This window comes from Cibotium barometz, chromosome 8 (genome assembly GCF_041138505.1).
Source record: "Cibotium barometz isolate CiBa-2024 chromosome 8, ASM4113850v1, whole genome shotgun sequence".
In the NCBI taxonomy this organism is placed as follows: Eukaryota; Viridiplantae; Streptophyta; class Polypodiopsida; order Cyatheales; family Cibotiaceae; genus Cibotium; species Cibotium barometz.
In genome coordinates, this window is record NC_141053.1 from 58,649,483 (window position 1) to 58,671,093 (window position 21,611).

At 46.3% G+C, this 21,611-nt stretch overlaps 1 protein-coding gene across 2 annotated transcripts in view; it reads right to left on the reverse strand.

Annotated features, from left to right (window-relative positions):
* LOC147636479 (ras-related protein RABE1c-like) overlaps positions 1-20,886 on the reverse strand; it is a 41,838-nt gene extending 20,952 nt beyond the window's left edge. The window contains exons 1-6 of one of the 2 annotated variants that reach the window (XM_086801933.1): positions 20,642-20,886; positions 20,444-20,516; positions 20,092-20,192; positions 19,941-20,006; positions 19,668-19,765; positions 19,512-19,574 (exon numbers count right to left, since the gene is read on the reverse strand). In XM_086801933.1, the coding sequence (XP_086658059.1) occupies positions 19,512-19,574; positions 19,668-19,765; positions 19,941-20,006; positions 20,092-20,192; positions 20,444-20,516; positions 20,642-20,711 (471 nt within the window). In that variant the 5' untranslated portion in view covers positions 20,712-20,886. The remainder of the gene's footprint in view (positions 1-19,511; positions 19,575-19,667; positions 19,766-19,940; positions 20,007-20,091; positions 20,193-20,443; positions 20,517-20,641) is intronic. The other variant, XM_086801932.1, reaches the window with a different exon arrangement.
* Between the last annotated feature and the right edge of the window lie 725 nt (positions 20,887-21,611).

Consider the following 21,611-nt stretch of genomic DNA (forward strand, 5'->3'; position numbering starts at 1 on the left):
AAGCAGCTTTCAACAAATGAAGACCCTTACGATCTGACTAAGTCTTCCAAAGGCACTCCATAGCATGAGACATAAAGGAGTCAATCTGTCTGCGGGTCCAAGGCAACAAAGGAAGGTAGAACTGAATATATGCCATGATAATAGACTGAACGATTCGCAGACGAACATGTAAAGGCCAAGTAGACAGCTTACAATAGTTAATTTTGCATTCCAAACGAGTCATGACCCATGCAACCTCATCTTTTAAGGAAACATCCCATCCAATCGGATAACCCAAGTGCCTTACCAATTGGCCTTTAGGAACAATCTACCCTAGCCACAAGAGAGAATGCCAAAGATATTGTTTGAGTGGCAAAAGTTTGGATTTTGAGAAATTCACATTCAATCCAGCAGCCAGCCCATAGAGCAAAATGGCCTGCATGATGGCTTGTAGATCTATAGGTGTATTTTGGAGGAAGAACGAGTCATCAACATAGGCCTGAGCCACAAAAGTAGAGCTGATGAAAAAAAGTAGAGCTTTTGGGCATCCTAATACCATGCAAGCTGCCTTGCTGTGTAAGTTTGTCCATATATAACAACATAGGATGCGTAGCAATAGCATATAGTGAACTAAGCGGACAGCCTTGCCTCACAGATCTACCCAACGACCATGGGGCCGAAAGCTCACCACCAAGGATACTGTCACCAATTGGCCGACCATTTGGTCCCTCTCCAGATTTTTGTCTTGTTCACTTGAGGCCAGGCTGGTGTCTCATGTGAAGGGGCCAGTATTTTGCATAACATGGACGGGAGCCAAACTGGTGCCACCCGTGTGTTAGCAGGATGGTGTTGTATGGACGGGAGCCAAACTAGTGCCACCCGTGTATGACCTCGACTGAGTTCTATCCATGGGATTGTCACGCCATGGAAGAGCCAGTATCTGTGCCGTGTCTTGCCTATGGGACTGTCACTCCATAGGGAGGCTCATGCCTGGATCTGTGTCTTACCTATGGGACTGTCACTCCATAGGAAGACCGGAATTTATACTTTCTGTCGTGCCAATATTTGTGTCGTGTCTTGCCTATGGGACTGTCACTCCATAGGGAGGCTCATGCCTGGATCTGTGTCTTACCTATGGGACTGTCACTCCATAGGAAGACCGGGATTTATACTTTCTGTCGTGCCAATATTTGTGTCGTGTCTTGCCTATGGGACTATCACTCCATAGGGAGGCTCGTGCCTGGATGATCTGTGTCTTACCTATGGGACTGTCACTCCATAGGAAGACCGGGATTTATACTTTCTGTCGTGCCATCACTGTGCCCGACAGGAATGTCTAGTACTTGTTCCATAAACGGGAGATATGTCCATGATACTGTTTCCACATGCATTCATGTTTGCATGTTGGGAACTGTTTTCGCGTGACTTGTATTCTTGTGTTTGCCTGCCTGACGTGCCACTTACTGAGCGGGGACGCCTGCCATTGAGTTGTGAAGTTTGCTCTAACTTCTGATGAGTTTTGCTGCGTGTGAACAGGTAGTAAGTGTATTTCATTTGTTTATTTTATAGCATTATTTCTAACCTTTGTTTTTTTTTTAAGGTTGCAGGTTCACACTCATTAATGAGTGGGCGGCGGCCTCAATATTTTATGGTGCCCTTTGGTAGGGTGGGCACCCTTTATGGGCACCCACACATGGGCTATGGTGGGGAGAAAAGCCCTCCCTTAATCGTGTGTGTGGGGGTGGGTGCATGGCCACCGACCCACCCCCCCTTGGGAGCCTTCGAACTGGCCGCCCCCATGCAAAGGGTGGGTCGGCCAGCTATACGAGGGGCCCCCACCATCGCTTGGCACCTCTCTCACTCTTGCTCTCTACCCCACAAGCGGGCTGCAACAGGTGACTCTCTCCCTTTTTCCATCGCTTGGCGACCAGGTGGGCAGCAGCTGCAGGCAACTCCCTCTCTTGCTGGCTGGCGGGCAGCAACCAGGCGGTTCTCTCTTGTTGGCTATTGGGCAGCAACAGCAGCCAGTTCAGGGCTTTCTCCCGTGCATGCACAGCCGGTCAACAGCAGTCTGCAGCAGCCCATCTCTCCATCAAGCGTGAGCTCCAGTCGGGTGTGTGTGGCAGCCCGATTCGGACCCAAAACAGTCCCATATTCAGGTCTCTCAATACTTGATGCTGTAGCCCGGGAATAGTACCACGAACTCACACATATTGGCCAGCTTATACTCTGTTGATACCAAAGGTTTTTGCAAAGCTTATTGAAAGGGATTCAAGCAAAGGTCCTTGGTGTAAATCTTTCGAGGGATATTCACTGCTGCTAACACCCGTTCGGTGCCGGGTAGTCCAAGCTTTTGGAGAACCACGGTCCGTGGGTGCCAAGATCGGGAGAGCCAGGCGTTAGTACGGGAGTGCCTGTTTGTGCGTGGTCCTGGAACACTAGTGGGGCGCTATCTGCGGATTCCAGTGAAGGCACGGGACCGTAGAGACTAGACTTCTTCAAGTGGTTCGCTCTACTTCGAACGTCTACTTCAAAACTATTGTTTGGTAACTATATTCATTTCAGTTGTACATGGACATCATCTGGTTCAATGAACCCATGGAACATTGTACCCCTTAAATACTCCCAATAATATATTATATATATTGAGGGGGGGTCGGCCCGTTCCGGCCCCAGTGCTGGTGTCCATTGATCTTTATTTCATTTCAGTTTTTTTTTTCAGTTGTTATTGAGTTGTCCATTCATATTGTGATATTTAAGTTGTGCTATTACGCATGTGGGTTTGTGGGTGTCCAATGGAGTCTACTCCCACTTGACGGGATCGGTCTCAAATATTGGGCAATGCCATCTTGATATAACCAATAAATCACATTCCTCATTTTGGGACCAAAGCCCATCCGGTCCATGACCGTAGCGATGAAGTCCCAATGGACAGTGTCAAATGCTTTTGCAATGTCAACCTGTAGGATCATGACATCCTGCGCAGTATACTTGGCATATTCAATGCCCATATAAGCATTTGCTATGTTGTCCATAATTTGTCTTCTAGGAAGACAGCCATATTGCGTTGGATACAAGCCAAAGTGAAGTATGCCCTTAATGTGATTGACAATCATTTTGGTGAGCAGTTTGTACACAACAGGCATAAGCGAGATGAGTCTCCAGTCTTGGAGAGTTTCACTGAGTTGCATTTTGGGCAGTAATTTCAGCAAGCCTACTTTCCAAGAAGCTGGTGACATGCCAGTCTGCCAGCTGTGATTGATCATACACAACAAAGGGATCTTGAGGGCGGGACAAAAAGCATGGAAAAATTCTGTTGTCAAGCCATCCCAGCCTGGGGATTTCCATTTGCCTAAGCATGTAAGAGCAAACTACAATTCCTCTTCAGTAAAAAGGCCTTCCAAGGTTTGTCTGTGCCTCTCATCATGAGAGACGATCAGCGTGACCTCATGCAGTAACAAGGTACGAGCTGCCAAAGCATCATCCAAAAGAGGCGATGGAGGTACAAACAACGCTCTAAAATAAGCGTCACACACACACACAAGGAAGTGCACAATCGTGTTAGCTTGTGAGAGGAAAAAGCATGTAACTCAATAATGTTAGTTGTACCAAAATGAAAGTAGAATAACATGATAAGGTAACACACTAAATGGCTAGGGTGTGTTCCTAAGCACTATGGAGAAAACCCCTTCTAAGGAGAGTAAAAGGTGCCCCAATTATCCTATGGTGTTCACACACCACTGCCTATGAAATAGATATCAACAAACCCCCCTTGAGCAATGATGTGAACACGTACAGGGATAGACCAAATAAACCCAAAACTTTCCAAAAAACTTCTACCTTTTCACAAGAAAGAGCCTTCGTGAATAAATCTCCCATGTTATCATGTGTAGGTACATATACCAAGCTAATCTCCCCTACTAAGAGTCTTTCCCTGCTGACATAGCGATAATGCACCTCAATGTGCTTAGTGCGAGCATGAAACACTGGGTTTTTCACAATTGCCAATGCATTCTAGCTATCAGTGAAAATGGTAGTGGAGGACGATTGTCCAACACCCAAATCAACCACAAGGCATCTAAGCCAGACACAGTCAACTGTAGCTGTAAAATCTGCCTTGTACTTAGCTTCACAGGTGGAAGTGGCCACTGTTGGTTGCTTCTTAATAAGCCATGATATACATGAATCACCAAGACAAAAGCAGAAGCTAGTAGTCGACACTTGTGTGTCGTAATGTCCAACCCAATCCAAATCTATAAAGGCATGCAAACCCCCCCCCCACCACCAATAATAAATCAAGCAACAAACAACCTGTTGATATAATGTCTCATCAAAAGGCTCTCCAAAATCCTGAATGCTAAGCCTCGCACCTATCTCAACTGGTGTAGACATAAACTTACAATCCTCAAGATTAAGCAATCTCTGCATGTATTTTGATTGCATCATGACTATGCCATCTACACGCTGTAAGAACTGAATGCCCAAATATAAATGCAACTGGCCCAAATCTGACATCTCAAATGACGAATGTTTGTCGATGACACAACAACATACTTTTCCGTAGATGAGGGAAACCTCCAAAGATTCGCTGAGGCGATAGAGATCTTATGTCGTGCATCTGGAGCACAGATCAGCTGGCGCAAGTTGTGTGGATTCTAGGTTGGCTCATCGCCCACCTCGACTTGGAGTCCAGATGAGGCTTTTCAATGGATCTCGAGTGGCACTCCAATTTGTTACCTTGGATGCCAGGTGGGCATCAATATCTCCTCAGTGGCCGGGTCGTCATGGCGAACCTAGTTCTTCTCGCCACCATGTGGTACATCACCTCCTGCTGGGCCTTTTCCCAACTTACATTGGTCGGATTCAACGGTTGATCCACAACTTTCTTTGGGCTGGTAGCAATACGAGGCCAACCTAGAGAGTGATCATTCGGCGCAACACATGGGGGGCCTGGGCATCATCGACCCCTCCACTCAGAGCCACACCCTTCTAGGCAACTTGAAAGTTCACGGCCTTCTTCTAGGTGGGGAGTCCTAGAAGGACTTCCTCCTAGCTAGGATCTCTACCCGCATCCCGATTTTGGGAGACCCTTGGCCCCAGAGTACAAGATGGAACTTCACATAGATGCAAGCTCACAACTTAAGCCCTACATTTGAGGACATATTTGCAACCAGCCTCTTGCATGCTTGGGATCATCTCAGACCGGCCCTTCAACAATCTGCTCTAGTTGCATCCGAGGAGCATCTCCAACAGCCTTTGATCTAGAACACATTGGTCCACTTACCCAAGGGAGCTAAGTATGGGTCCCGCTCAATCACTTGGAGATCCGCTTATTTTCAGCCAGCTACCTACGGAGGCCCAAGAGAGGAGCCTCACTAGGATACAGAGTAGGGGCAGACGTAGCCTCGAAATCGACTCTTCCATTCCTCCCGAGGTGGCTAGCACCCCCCCCATCCCGGCGCGCAGTGGTTGGGAGCGTTCACCAAGCACGACATACCTTTGGCTGTCCATGGAGCTAATGAGAGCTCCGCCTTACCCACCTTCTCTATCGGACCTCATGGCAAACTTGAGAGAGCAAAACAAACTCTGGAGAACTTCCATGGAAGTCCTAGAGGATGAGGTTGATTGATTTCCATGCGCATGAGTGGCACATAGACCCTCCGCCGGCCAAGGTGGCAAGGGAGAGATTCTGGCGTTCATGCCTTTGGGAGGGTCGGCCTCTCAAGCGACTCCAGTGTGTTAGACATCCCCTACTTGCTCGCTTCCTATTTGGTATCCTATTTTAGCCTCTAGGGCTGACCAGGTTAGTCTGAGGGACTGGTCACCCCTCACATGTATTTTACCCATATTTATTCCCCATTTATGGTCCTAGGTATTTTTCCCAGTCGTGGAGATATTTATCACCAGTCGACTGCCTTCATGTAGAGGTATATATAGCCGGCATGCCTCCCTCATATTCATTGCTTGCCTAGCTTGTCTAGCTGCAGTCCCTCACTTACGAGGTTCTCCCCTCTTGCTCGGGACATGTATTCCTTTTGGTGATGATATTGAGAGCATGTTCTCACCTGTGTTCTCTCTCTCTCTCTCTCTCTCTCTCTCTCTCTCTCTCTCTCTCCCCTGTGTTTCCACTTTCCCTTCTTCCGCTGCACATTCTATCATGGTATCAGAGCACCGGTGATTTTCAGCGTTGGATGCTCCCTCCTCTACCTCTTCATATCTACGTTTTTCCGCCCATGGACAGATCTGCGTTTTTTCTCCAGTTGAAGCTTGCGTTTCAGATTTTCAAGGGCTGATTCATAACCCTTCAGTGGGCTGCAGTTTCTTCTCTTCAGGGCATCAGTTTGCAGCCTGTAGGCAGCCTGACGGGAGTTTTTCTGGACAGCATACCTGCCCATCTTGGCGGCACCTTCCAAGGGTTCTCAAGCATTTTTTTCAAGTCTGGACAGCAACATAGCTGTCCCAAACAGGCTGCGTTTTTTGGCCTGTTTGGGCTTGCTTTCCTAGCCCTGATCTTGGAGCTCTTTGGGCTCCCTTTTGCCTATCCTTTCTGGTTATCTTGTGCCATCCCTCCCACCCCCTGATTGTTCTCTGCAGCAGTTCTTGATCCGAGGCTTCAGCATTTCCATATTCAGCTCCTTTTACCTCTGCGTTTTCAGATTTGCAGCCATGGTTGCTGCGTTTTTCTAAACCGATTTTGCTAGTAGCTCTACCTTCACTTGGGCTTCATCTGTTGGACCCGAAGGTAGCTTCTCTTCAGCGTTTTTCCTCATAGGAGGTGGTTGGCCTGAATTTTCAGGTTTGTAGCCCTTGTTTGGCTGCGTTTTCTTCTCCAATGGACACAGATCACTTGCAGAGAGGGTTTCTTGTTTGGATTGTGGCTGTGGAGGCAGTTTGGTACTTGAGGAGGATTCTGAATTTCAGATTTCAGTCAGCATTTTGCTGATTTTGGAGCATCCATACCTGTGTTTTGTTCCTGGCCTACACGGTTTCCCGGTTTCTACATGTTCCTTGCCTTCTGTTGGCGGTGGAGTGCTATTTTTTGCTGGATAGCAGTGTTTTGGCTGCGTTTTGCTTCCCAGAGGAGTTTTACACTCAAAGGGGGCCTTTCTCCAGCTACTTCACTTGAGGATCAGTTTCGGGAGCTGTTTTGTATCTATGGAGACTTTCTTCTATGACAGGAGTTTACAGTTATTTGGAGGAGAGCAATGATCCTTTTAGAGATCCTGAGCAAAGTTTATTTTGCCCGAGCTTGTGTTCTTTGCAGTATTTGCAGTACAAGGAGGGTGTTTTGCCCTTTTGCGGTGTGATCCTTTCACATGGATCTTTTATCTGTTGCTGATTCTTGAGATCTGGTTCTACTTCTGGAACAATCTTCTGCTATCTGTGATGCTATTGAGGACTTTGTTACCACTGCAGTTTATATTCCTGCTTCCCTTCCTCATTGTTACCACTGCAGTTTATATTCCTGCTTCCCTTCCTCATTGTGAGGAGTCCATCTCTGCATCTCTTTGTGATGCTTCTGAGGATGCCCCTCCCCCTACCAGCTTTGCACGTTGCTTGTTTTGGAGGATGCTTTTTTGGACTCCGGTGGGATGCTTTGGATCTATGGTTGCTAACCGTGCCTCGGGCACAGTGGTACTTCCAGAGTTTTTTGGATTTGGATCAGAATCAGGTTGGACTTATATCAGTCCGACGATATCTTTTTTCAGAGAGGGATGTGGAGTCCTTTCAGCTTGCGATACCCACCTCAATGGTGTGTACTTATGTTCAGTGAAACCGGCCTCTGATAGAAAACCAGAGTGCGGTAAGAGCTAACACACGTCCACTTGTAGTCTAGATGAAAAACCAAACACAGATTGGAGCTAGAGTGCCCAAATCTGAATACACAACGACACCTGTTGGCCCCAAAGCTTGGCGCCCCTTGCGGTATTTCTTTATTCCATTAAAATAATATGTATGGCTGAGTACAACATAAAAACCAGCCAAGAGTTTACACCTGTAGTCCAATCTGACTGCCCACAAATCCTTCTCAGCACAGAGGATCTATGCACACAGATCTGTGTCTTCAAACAACACACTGTGCCTCCCTCTGATCAGCCAAGTTCACAAAGCAGGCCAGCCATGGGCATACATCTGGCATAACTCATAAGCATGATACATATTCTCAGCTCAACATACATGTGCTGTTCAATCCCTGTCTTAATCTCTTGTCAATCTGCTATACTCCTCCTCTCACAAGGAGCCAGATAACACATACCTGTAGCAGACATCAAGCAATAGAAAGAGAGATGGATGAACAGAGTCAAGGCTTACCAAGTTCAGCTCGTGAGACAACTCTGGAAGAAGCAACAGCACTAATCTGTGCCTGCAGGCACTTGAACCCACAATCCTGCTTCACACATGTGCTTGCACTTGCCTGTATCTTCCTCCTGATGCTCACTCCTATGCTGTCCTTGAAAGTACAGATCTGAAAATCAGCACTGTACTTGATTGTACCTGACTGTACTTGCCTGTACTCGACGGTACGGTCTTTCTGCAGAAAATCAGAAGTGGCCGCCTGCTGGATTCTGCTGCTGGTTGCCTGCGCCTTCCTGCTACAGCACTGTCCAGCACCTGTACTTGGCCTAGAACTGGCCGTACAGTGTACCTGCAGCAAGTACAGGGCTGTACTTGCAGTCGTACAGCGCTGTACAGCCTGTACCCTGCAGTTGCAGGCGCCTGTACCAGCCCCACAGACCTGCGCCAATCTGTCCACAGCAGTCCGTACAGTCGTACAGCACTGTACGGCTGTTGTACAGCTTCTTTTTCACACAGTTCAGCAGCTAAAACCAGTCTTTTGCAGCCGCCTTGTGCTTTCTCAGCTTTCCCACGATTGTACTCCAGCGCATGAAGAGAGGCTCCTCTTTTGCTACACGACTCCCCAAAAAAAGAGGAGAGAGAGTGAAGAGAGAGAAAACCTCCTTCCCAAGTTAATCCCTAGGGCCCCAACTTAATAAGTTCCCTAGGGCCACTAAGGCCTAGGGGCAACTTTTATAAACATTAAAAGTTAATGTTTTAATGTTCCCCCTTCACACCTAGGGTTGTCCACACATCTTTAAACACTGTCCGGGCACCCCCCATGTGAATCATAAAATATTCTGACCCTGCAACCACCATGCCCACACTTGTCCTGCTCCATTTTCACAGGGCCATGACATACCCCCCTCTTGAAAGATGGCAAGCGTCCTCGATTGCATTCTGGTGATGCATCAAAATATCCAAAGTGAAATATACAATATGGCAAGATCAGCGTCCCAATCTCTCTGAGCCATACACATGTATCATCATTCACTGCAAAGCAATGGCATAGTAATAGTCCAAGTTGTATACCACTGTGAACCATACATATCCACAAAAATTTCCATGTGACTAGTACACATATATCATAGAAGTCCCATAAACAGATGTACTGTCAGCCTCAGTACCTTCGGATGAGATAAAATCTGCACCAAGCGACCTCTAGATGTCATCTGAGCCTGTCTGTATCAAGGGAGTGGAGGTGCTACCCCCCTCTTGAGCATCAGGTAATGCTCCAGACCCATGCTCTGCTGAACCTGAGTGAGCCACAATAAGAGTCGGCTCTAACTCAAAGGCATCGAGATAAAGCTGCAAAACCTGAGGTGAATCTGTTAAGTCACCTTCCTCCATCCACTTCGCATCCATCGGTGAATAGTTCTTGAACTTCACAAGATAGCGACGGGAAACTTTACCTCGTACCTTCCTTTCTTTATGTGCCAGTATCTGCTCTGGAATCAGAACCTCATCAAGTTCCTCAACTTCCGGCTGAGCCTCATCTGATACATCCTCAGGCACATCCCCACGGAAAGGTCTAAGAAGACTCACGTGAAAAGCATTGTGAATCCGCCAGTGATCTGGTAACTTCAAACGATAGGTTACCTCACCAATCTTTTCCAAAACCTGAAAAGGCCCATAATATCGCATACTCAACTTAGGGAATAAGCGCTCTTTACCCTTCATCTTCTTGAGTCTAGCCTTTTCAAAGCGCAAAAGAACCCAATCACCCAATGCAAACTGTAAATCACGTCTGTGACGGTCTGCGGCTTTCTTTTGCTTCTGCTGAGTTTTCTGGAGGGCCAACTTAACTCTCCGATAAGCTTCATCCAAGCTCTCCACATACTGATCAGCCTCAAAGATCTTATCCTTTGTATGCAAAATGGGTGGTACTTTCTTCCCTCCTTCTACAATCTCAAAAGGCGCCTTGCCTGTCGAGCTATGTACAGTGTTGTTATATGCAAACTCCACCAAAGGAAGATACTTTTCCCATTGTTGCTTGTGCTCTGACACATAACACTTTAGAAGATCCAACACTGTAGAGTTAGCCTCTTCTGACTGACCATCTGTCTGTGGATGAAATGACGATGAAAACTTGAGAGTTGTACCCATGTTGTCAAACAACCCTCTCCAAAACAAACTCGTCATCCGTGGATCACGGTCACTAATGATAGACGTAGGCAAGCCATGATACTTGAAGATGTTCGCCATGAACAACTTCACCATATGATCCACTTTAATTGTCTTCCTCACGGGAATGAAATGAGCCTGCTTACTGAACCTGCATATGATTGTCCAGATACCATCATTTCCCGTTTGTGTCCGTGGAAGATCAAATACAAAATCCATGGCAATGCTCTCCCAAGGTCTATCCGGAATAGGTAAAGGCTGTAATAACCCTGGTGTCTTCTGACGGTCAAACTTTACCTTCTGACATACGATGCATTGCCTCACAAAGGCATCAACATCTCTCCTCAAGGTTGGCCAATAAAAGAAAGTCTCCACTGCTTTGACCGTGGCGTCAATACCTCTATGACCTGCATACGGTGGAGCATGACTTTCAATCATAACCTTGAGTCGCAATGGCCTGGTAACACACAGTCTGCCATGCATCAATAAAAACCCATCTCTAAGAGTGTAATGCTCATGCCGCTGACCCTCAGACATCTGATCATACAACCTTTCAAAATCCTCGTCATGGGCATACTGCTCTTTCATTTCATCAAGCTCATGGTGATAAGCAAGTGAAACTGCAGAGACCTGTGGCTTGCGTGACAAAGCATCTGCCACTACATTCTTTTTGCCTTCCACATGCACAATCTGGAAGTGAAACATTGACAAAAAGTTTGCCCAACGCATATGCTTCTCTGAAAGCTTAGTCTGCGTGAGGAAATATCGCAAAGTCTGATGATCTGTCTGCACAGTGAAATCAGCCCCAAGCAAATAGTGTTTCCATGTAGAAAGAGCGTGAATTACAGCCAACATCTCTTTCTCATACACCTGTAAATGCTTCTCGGCATCTTGCAAAACTCTACTCTCATAGGCTATCACGTGTCCTTCTTGCATGAGAACTGCACCAATGCTACTTCCACATGCATCACACTGGACAACAAAAGCCTTTCGGAGGTCCGGTAACACCAATACTGGGTCCGAAGTAAGCTTTTCTTTGAGCTTTTTGAATGCTGTAATTTCCCGATCAGCCCATCTAAACGGAGTTGCTTTCTTCGTCAAAGCATGAAGAGGCGAAGCAATTTCAGCAAAGTGCCGTATGTAACGCCTGTAATAGGAACACAATCCTAGAAAGCTGCGTACATCATGCACGGTCCTCAAAGCTGGCCAATTAAGTATTGCTTCCACCTTTGCTGGATCCATACGGACTCCATGACCAGACACAATATGCCCCAAGAAATGTATGTCCTGCAAGAAAAACTCACTCTTCTTGCCATTAACCACCAACCTATGGTTTCTGAGTTCTGCAAACACAATGGCCAAATGCCTTCTATGCTCTTCCTCAGTTTGTGAATGCACAATCATATCATCAAAGAATGTGCCCACAAACTCTCTATGAGGTCGGAAAATCCTGTCCATCATTCGGTTAAATGTGGCAGGCGCATTCGTCAAACCAAAGGGCATAACCAAGAACTCATACAACCCAAACGTGGTTCGGAATGCTGTCTTATGCACATCCTCGGGTCTAATGCGTATCTGATGATACCCGCTTTTCAAGTCAATACGACTAAAAACTGTGGAGCCCTGTAAGCGGTCCAAGATGTCATCGATCCTCGGTATGGGGAATCGATTCTTGATGGTATTCTTATTCAACGCCCTGTAATCTATACACATGCGCCAAGAACCATCCTTCTTCTGCACTAAGAGCACAGGTGAGCAAAAGGGTGATGAGCTAGGCTGTATCAACCCCTTATTCAATAGCTCCTGTACCTGACTCATAATCTCTTCCTGTTGGGCTGCACTAACACGATACGGCGGTCTATTCGGTGGAGTACTACCAGGAATCAGATCTATGGCATGATCTTCTGGCCTCTCAGGAGGTAATTCTCCTGGCAATGACTCGGAAAAACAGTCTTGAAACTCACTTAAGAAATCAGCCCTGTCTTTATCTAACATTGACAAATTAGACTTAGACTCATCATCCTGTGCATCCTTTACATAAATCAAGTACGCGGAAAGATGCTTTTTCATTACTGATGAAATCGCCGAAGCGGATACAATAGGAACAGATTCCCCTTTGAGTTTTACATCCAATACATGCTCTTTCCCTCTATGAGTCAGAGTAATTTTCCTATTGTAAGTATCCACCACCGCATGTACCCTGTGGCACCATGGCATCCCCAACAAAACATCACAGCCATCCAAAGGCATGATGAAGAACTCTTCGCTGTCCACATAACCCTGCAAATGAAGCCGAAGCTTCCCAATGATAGGAGTAACAGGTTCTGCATACCCTGGACAAGCCATATTTGCCTCATGTAACGGCCCCATCTCCTCTGCGCGAATCCCCAATCGGCCAGCCAAATCTGGTGAAATGAAGTTGGCTCTAGCACCTGTGTCAAAGAAGATCAAAGCATTCTGATCTCTCACTTTGCCCCATGCCCTGCACAACTCTGTAGCTTCACCACTTAGCTGCTCACCCACAAGATCAGGAACTAAACCTGCAGAAGGCTTTTGTTTCTTTGGCTTGGGCTCTCCTTTATTGTCAGGGTCCTTCTTGGACGTTCTTTTGGGACAATTGAATGACATATGCCCCTCTTCAGTACAGTAAAAGCACTTTTGAGCATCTCTCAAAGCCTGTCTTTCCTCAGAAGTCCTTTTGGGCATTGGCAACTTCTTATACTTTGTCTCTGTAGACCCTTTAGCATCACGAGAAGCATGCCCAAATTTTTCAGCTTTCTTGCCCAATTTCTTACTGCCTTTAAATCCAGATGAACCACCTGTGAGTAACGCATTAGCTGTCATAGCATTTTCAATCATCTGTGACATGTTCGTTACTCTTGTCTTTATACAGTAATCTCGTACCTCCTTGGGCAGCCCACAACAATACTTCTCTACCTGCTCAGATAATGGCACGGCACGATAAGAAGTCACTGGGAGTAGAGCTTCCCAAAACTTCTTGTTATAATCCTCCAAACTATCACACTTTGAAGCATCCAGCTTGTGCCATGCTGTCATAACATCCACCTCAAATGTAGATGTGAGCCATACGGAAGAGAAAACCTGTTTGAATTGGACCCATGTGGTGGGTGCTATGCCCTGCAAAAGAAGAGTAGACCACCACTGCAAAGCATTGCCCTTGAGAAAAGTGGCAGCTTTCCTCACCTTCGAGGACTCTGTGTAATTCCCACCAGAAAAAGCAGCATCAAACTGCTGTAAAAAGGTAAGTGCCTTCAATTTATCCTTGGCCCCACTGAAAGTGTCAAACTTCACTGCAGCTCCCCCTTCCTTGTAATCCTTCGCCTTGCCCATAGGCGTTAGATTATCATATGGAAGTGGTTTCGTAAGATTGCTGCCCCCAACATTCATACCCATCATTGGGTCAACATTTCCCATTCCAACACCAGGCATACCATACATCCCAGCCATGTTTCCATACATGCCATGCTGCATACCTGGCTGCATGCCACCAAACATATTGCCTTGCATCCCAGGTTGCATGCTTCCAAACACATTTCCTTGCATACCGGACTGCATACCACCATACATATTCCCTTGCATGCCAGGCTGAAAATTGGCTCCAAAAGGCCCATACATACCCATGCCTCCCTGAGGATAACCCCCAGTCATGGATTGAAACACTGAGCCACCACCAAAGTACCCTGGATGCATGTTCTGCTGAGGAATAGGTGGCTGTCCATAGAAGGAACTCTGTGGGTTTGCACCAAAAGCATGCTGCATGTTCGGAAACTGTGCAGGAGATGGATCCTGTGGAGTGGTACCACTATGACCATGAGAAAGATTCTTCGAACGAACCTTCTTCTTCTTTTTCTGGGGCTCTGTGCGGGGCTCTGAGCGAGATCTCATAAATTCAGCAAATCTCTCACTCTGTGTGAGCTGCATAAAAGTATCCATAACACTAGCCAAGCGATCTTTGAACCGAGCATCATCATCCTCTTTACTATGCACATCTTCTGGCTGTGTTACATCCTCATAAGGCTCAACATCTGCAGCCTGTTCTCCTGCAAAAATATCCTCCGATACATCTCTTTCAGGAGAAGTCTCTTGCTCTTCTTCTTCTTGATAGAAGTACTCTTCCTCTGTATCAGACATGGTTGCTGAATTTTCAGCGATGGCTTTCTCCAAAACAACCACGAGCTCACCCCCTTCAGAAAGTTGATGATTGGTCCCGGGGACGGAACCTTGAAACCGGCCTCTGATAGAAAACCAGAGTGCGGTAAGAGCTAACACACGTCCACTTGTAGTCTAGATGAAAAACCAAACACAGATTGGAGCTAGAGTGCCCAAATCTGAATACACAACGACACCTGTTGGCCCCAAAGCTTGGCGCCCCTTGCGGTATTTCTTTATTCCATTAAAATAATATGTATGGCTGAGTACAACATAAAAACCAGCCAAGAGTTTACACCTGTAGTCCAATCTGACTGCCCACAAATCCTTCTCAGCACAGAGGATCTATGCACACAGATCTGTGTCTTCAAACAACACACTGTGCCTCCCTCTGATCAGCCAAGTTCACAAAGCAGGCCAGCCATGGGCATACATCTGGCATAACTCATAAGCATGATACATATTCTCAGCTCAACATACATGTGCTGTTCAATCCCTGTCTTAATCTCTTGTCAATCTGCTATACTCCTCCTCTCACAAGGAGCCAGATAACACATACCTGTAGCAGACATCAAGCAATAGAAAGAGAGATGGATGAACAGAGTCAAGGCTTACCAAGTTCAGCTCGTGAGACAACTCTGGAAGAAGCAACAGCACTAATCTGTGCCTGCAGGCACTTGAACCCACAATCCTGCTTCACACATGTGCTTGCACTTGCCTGTATCTTCCTCCTGATGCTCACTCCTATGCTGTCCTTGAAAGTACAGATCTGAAAATCAGCACTGTACTTGATTGTACCTGACTGTACTTGCCTGTACTCGACGGTACGGTCTTTCTGCAGAAAATCAGAAGTGGCCGCCTGCTGGATTCTGCTGCTGGTTGCCTGCGCCTTCCTGCTACAGCACTGTCCAGCACCTGTACTTGGCCTAGAACTGGCCGTACAGTGTACCTGCAGCAAGTACAGGGCTGTACTTGCAGTCGTACAGCGCTGTACAGCCTGTACCCTGCAGTTGCAGGCGCCTGTACCAGCCCCACAGACCTGCGCCAATCTGTCCACAGCAGTCCGTACAGTCGTACAGCACTGTACGGCTGTTGTACAGCTTCTTTTTCACACAGTTCAGCAGCTAAAACCAGTCTTTTGCAGCCGCCTTGTGCTTTCTCAGCTTTCCCACGATTGTACTCCAGCGCATGAAGAGAGGCTCCTCTTTTGCTACACGACTCCCCAAAAAAAGAGGAGAGAGAGTGAAGAGAGAGAAAACCTCCTTCCCAAGTTAATCCCTAGGGCCCCAACTTAATAAGTTCCCTAGGGCCACTAAGGCCTAGGGGCAACTTTTATAAACATTAAAAGTTAATGTTTTAATGTTCCCCCTTCACACCTAGGGTTGTCCACACATCTTTAAACACTGTCCGGGCACCCCCCATGTGAATCATAAAATATTCTGACCCTGCAACCACCATGCCCACACTTGTCCTGCTCCATTTTCACAGGGCCATGACATTCAGCATTGGGCAACTCATGTTATGGAGTTTGAGTAGATGGAGCCCATCTTTTCTACAGAGTCTTTACATCTTGCGATGCCGACCTTTTCAGAGGATGCTTTTGTTCAGCATTTGGCTACTCTTGGCACAGAGTTGGAGCAGATTGACTCTATTTCTTTTGAGGGTCCCAATGAGGAGCAATTTGCTTCTCCCAAGATTGATTATCTACAGGATCTGATCTTGGTTGGTTATGAGGTTTTTTTACATACCTTCTCCAGGCTAGATACACGACATTCGACTTCGGGGAGTGTTCTTACACTTGGGTTTGGAACCATTATTTGGAGCAGCACGTCACAGCATATATGGTTGTTTTCTTCCACAGGAGCGGTGTACCTGGCAACTTGTTCTGCTGCTTTTGTAGTTGAGTTACTGAGAAGATTGCTTGTGGAGATTTCTTGGTACCTATTTCTGCAGTCTTTCATCTTTGATCGAGGACGGCGTCTCTGGCTTCTTGGAGTTTGCTCCGCATCCGGTGCTGAGAGGGGGTGTTAGACATCATCCCCTACTTGTTGGCTTCCTATTTGGTGTCCTATTTTAGCCTCTAGGGTTGACCATGTTAGTCTGAGGGACTGGTCACCCCTCACATGTATTTTACCCATATTTATTCCCCATTTATGGTACTGGGTATTTTTCCAAGGTCGTGGAGATATTTATCACCATTCGGCTGCCTTCATGTCTCATATTTCATTGCTTGCCTAGCTTGTCTAGCTGCAGTCCCTCACTTACGAGGTTCTCCACTCTTGCTCGGGACATGTATTCCTTTTGGTGATGATATTGAGAGCAAGCTCTCTCTCTCTCTCTCTCTCTCTCTCTCTCTCTCTCTCTCTCTCTCTCTCTCTCTCGTGTTTCCACTTTCCCTTCTTCCGCTGCACATTCTATCATAGTGGGACTACGGGGGAGTGGACATAGCAAGATCCAGATGACAATGAGGAGACTCTCGATACCCCCTTCTTTGCCAACACCACATGGTTCGGCCGCAAGACTTAGATGCTAGAGATTGAGGACACTCCAACAGCAACAGGATACTCGCAGTCTCAAGGCCCCCCGTCAGTTTCTATCAGATTTCAGGGAGAGGCTCTGAGACAGTTTTCGATCGCGAAAGATCACTCCCTTTGTGAGGCTTCTGGCACATCAGGGCCTAGCAGTTAGCACTTGGCTAGCCATGAGAGATGGTAGGCCAACAATATGTTCAAGGTGTGGCCATCCCCAGGAGTCCCAGCGTCATTGTCTTTGGGATTGCCCGAACGCTCAACAAGCTTGGCAACGGATTCTCCGCGTCTTCACTATGGACCGAGCCCCCTCCCATCCCAGTTAGGTGGGGCATAGTTGCTTGGGCCACCAAGCCCGAGACCATCATGGCATATGAGGAGGATGGTGGGGGACTTACCCTTCAAGTCTCTCACACTTCGTATTTCTGCAATGCCAATCCTAGCTCTATCCACTAGTCATTGGACTCTAAACTCTAGCCACAGATGGCAACAGTATTGCTGCGTGGCACATCTGGAGAGCTCGAAGCAACGAGGCCATCGAGCTCTCGAGGCTCTAGCCAGAGATGGGAGATACTGCTACGTGGCACATATGGAGAGCTTGATGCAGCAAGGCCATCGAGGGTACCCTCAACCCGCAGTAAAGTCCATCCAGAGCATCTAGCTTGATATCATTCATACCCTTCGTGGGTAGTGGGAGGGGGAGCTTCCGGGTGGCTCTTATCACATGCGAAAGCACCATGAGACCTTCCTGAGGATTTGGCATCATGGTCCCTTTCTCACTGACAATGGTGGTGAGCTCACTTGGCACTATAGACCACCTATGGTTGTTTCTGTCCCCATTGTATGAGATAGCCATCTGCTCTTAGAGCGACCAACCAATTTAAAAAAAAGTAGCACATTTGATAAGCCAGTATCACACCGCACCTCAATGCATGGTGCATGTGACATTCCCTTCTCCTTGGCTTGGCGATAGTTGCATGGCCTCCAAGTAGTCCGCCAATAACTAGGGATACTCCTTGAAGAAATCCTCGTCCAACCAAATGGCATCATGAGTGCCTCGATCCTTGAACTTTGAGTAGAGCTATCTAATTCTTCAACTGGAACCATGTCCACGTATGGAGGAGAATCTGCTCGGGTTTAATGACTTCTAATTCCTTGACCACTTCATGTTGCTGCTCATTTGGAACCTCTTATACGGATGGTCCAACATACGGCTTTAACCATGAGCCGCGGAAGACATCAAGCATAGTCGATCTTTCTAGCAACTTTAACTTCATGGAGACATGACTGTGCTTCTTTACAATAAGGAACGGGCTAAAACTTCGGAAAGAGAGCTTGCGACAATGCTTGCCCACTTGCTTTAACCGTTGCTTCATGCTGAAATACACAATCTCCCTCCTTGTAGTTGACATCTCTACAAGACTTGTTGGCTTGCCTTGTGTATGCTTCATGTGCTTTCATTAGGCGCTCCTTTACCGACTCAATGATCCAGTGTAGCACTGTTAATAAGCCAGTGTGTCACACTACACCTCAACGCATGGTGCATGTGAGTGACAGCTAGTTTCATGTGACAATTCATTCCAACTAGAGAACCCAACTTAGCTACTTATGATTTGCATTTGGAGAACAAGCAAAATCCTAAAGTGCTATCGCTTTCGTTATGGATTGCTCTTGAAATGCAACGTGACTCAAGGAGTCATGCCATTTAGGCCAGGACTTTGAGTGTGACTTGAGAGAATATTAATTCTTCACGAACAATTGCTTCGACTGGAAATCCTCTTCTACGAGCCCAAGACTAAAAGGTAGAAAGGAGGAAATTTCATATTTTGGTCTTGATTCATAAGGGTTCAAGAGTTCTTTTCAGTTGCAAGCTTTCTTGTCCACGTCATGGAAGAGAGGAGATCGAGACAAGGAAATAAGACAGGCAAAGAAGACGGGCAATTGTCTTTGGTTATACTTGAAATTTTTCAAAACGATTGATTGATTTTTGCATCGTTGCAACAAGGAAAGCTCCATTAAATCAAAAGAAGGGCCTCCTAACAACTAGGAAGACTTTAGATGTAAGGAATGGATTTGCCCCCAAAAGACGTAGAAAAGCACTTGGGCATTTGTAAAAACTTCTTGGGCGGTTTACGAAATCTACCCAACTAGATTAACTCATCACCACTCACACAAAAGGTTACCACTCTCCAACCCTATCAAAACATTCACGAATGGTGATTGAAGCCCATCAATTCACTCATATACTACCCTACATCATTTATCCTCCAACTCACCAACATGTCAACAATAACAGTACACTACACACTCTCACTTGCAACAAGGCATCAACTAACAATTACCACATGCTTGAGACAATAATGTACCACTCACAGTCTCATAAAAATTCAGTCCGTATTCACTAGCCAAAGCTTGACCACGGGCAGTTGAAACAGCCTGCCAGATCAATGAGGAGACAGTAAGAGCGTTCAAATCCTGTATAGCAGCGAAGTCCTTCAAAATGCAAGACATTCCAAGAGCACATCTTACCCTCTTGCTTTCATCCATGTCAGCTTTGTTACCCACCAGGATCTTGTTGACATTGTCAGATGCATGTTGCTCAATGTTCTTTATCCAGTTTCGGATGTCTAGCAATGCCCATTAGGAGCACAAAGCAATAAGCACGCCTTCACATGAAGCTGGAGCAAGGAAAGATAACCTCCCAAAAAAGCTTCAAGACTCATAGCCCTAGATATAAAGAAAATAAACAACAAAAGCCTCAACAATGCCATGCCCATGTAGATCTGGACTTCAGAAGGATACTATTGAAAGAGGACTCATCGGTAACATCATACACAAGGATGATCCCCATTGCCCCTCTGTAGTAAGCTGTAAAAAGGGGCAGGCAGATCATTCTAAAAAACTGTCATTGCACCTAAAAAGACCTTGGAAAAGGCTGGATCCGAAGCTTGACCTGTGGTGATTGTTCGAAATCTCTCTTGACCCGCGGTATCCCAAATCTGCAGCTTGACGCGCTTGCCATCAAGATCTATGGTTCTGATCTTGAAATCGATCCTTTAAAGAAACACGGTGGCATTGCAGAGCCCACGAAAATTGGGGCAGACAAAAAACAAACATTATCAACAAAACTCCTGGCATTTACAGAAAACCATAACATTAACAGAAAACCCTAGCATCGCCCTGACATCTCCCCAAAAGGAAAACACCATAGCCGAAAATCTTGAAAACGAAGCGCAAAGCCTGATATTGCAAGAAAACCCTAAAAATGACCGACAGTGCCGACCGAGCGAAGGCGATAAACATACCCTATCGTCGTGATAAAACTCGTCGTGAAGGTGTCGTCCGAGAATCGCAAAAGCAAGCAACTTTTCCCCACACCTGCATCGGCGAGACGGACAAATCAGGGAGCCGCCATTGCCGAAGATTTGTCGAGCATCGTCACAGAACAGAAGAAAACCACTAGCTATTGTGATGGAAAGGTGAAGATGGCGATGAAGGGTTACCACTATCCCCGATCAGCAAAAGCTTGATGAGGTAGTCGTGATCTCGAGCTCTGGCTGCCGCAGATGCCATGAGAAAATAAAGCAGGAAGGGTGTAGGGTCAGGAGAGTTAGAATTTCTTCCTGCAACACACAGACGAGGGGTACCTTACGCAGAAACAGCGAAAGAAAGAGTAGATGATAACGAGGAAGAAGGCAGGCCAGTTAGCTAAAACCAGCTGCCCCCACTGTTTACTAAGGGACCGTTAGCGCGAGAACAAATGTACAAAGACATGTGAAGCTAGTGAATTATTTGTTGTAACCTTTTATTTTATTTTAAGGAATGATTTTTCATATATTTTATTCAGAAAAAAAAACAGATAGATTTAAGAGTTGTCCACATAGGACCAAGTTGGCCTCTTTGACAATTAAAGAGAATGTGGGGGAGAGAGAGAGCTTGAGTTTCTTGTTGCAAGAAACACACACACACACACACACGAGAGTGCAAGACACAAGACAGAGATGGATGGCTGAATTTTCTTCTATCTTCTTCTCTTCTCTATAACCATATAACTAAAAGATAAGAGTACATACATAAAGGGAAAGTACTCTCCTACAACAACATACAAAGTGGTCAGTCTATAGTGTGAACCCGACTATATGAGTTGGCGCTATAACTATGCCATAACTCTAGTACTCCAAAGTGACTGTCACACAACCAGTCATCCACTGGCAGTATATCAACCATAATCTCACCAACCATGCCAATGGCATAAGTACGAAAGCTGTCACCCAGACGGGTCATCAATGTCCGCCGTAGCATTAGTTAAGCTCAATATCTCAACACTCCACACACTACACTTCAAGTAAGCCCATAAACCTATGGAGCTTCAAGTGAAGATGTCAGCCACCTGATCCTCTGTGCTGACATATACCATATTTACATCACCTGCTAGAACCTTCTCCCTCACAAAGTGATAGTGCACCTTAATGT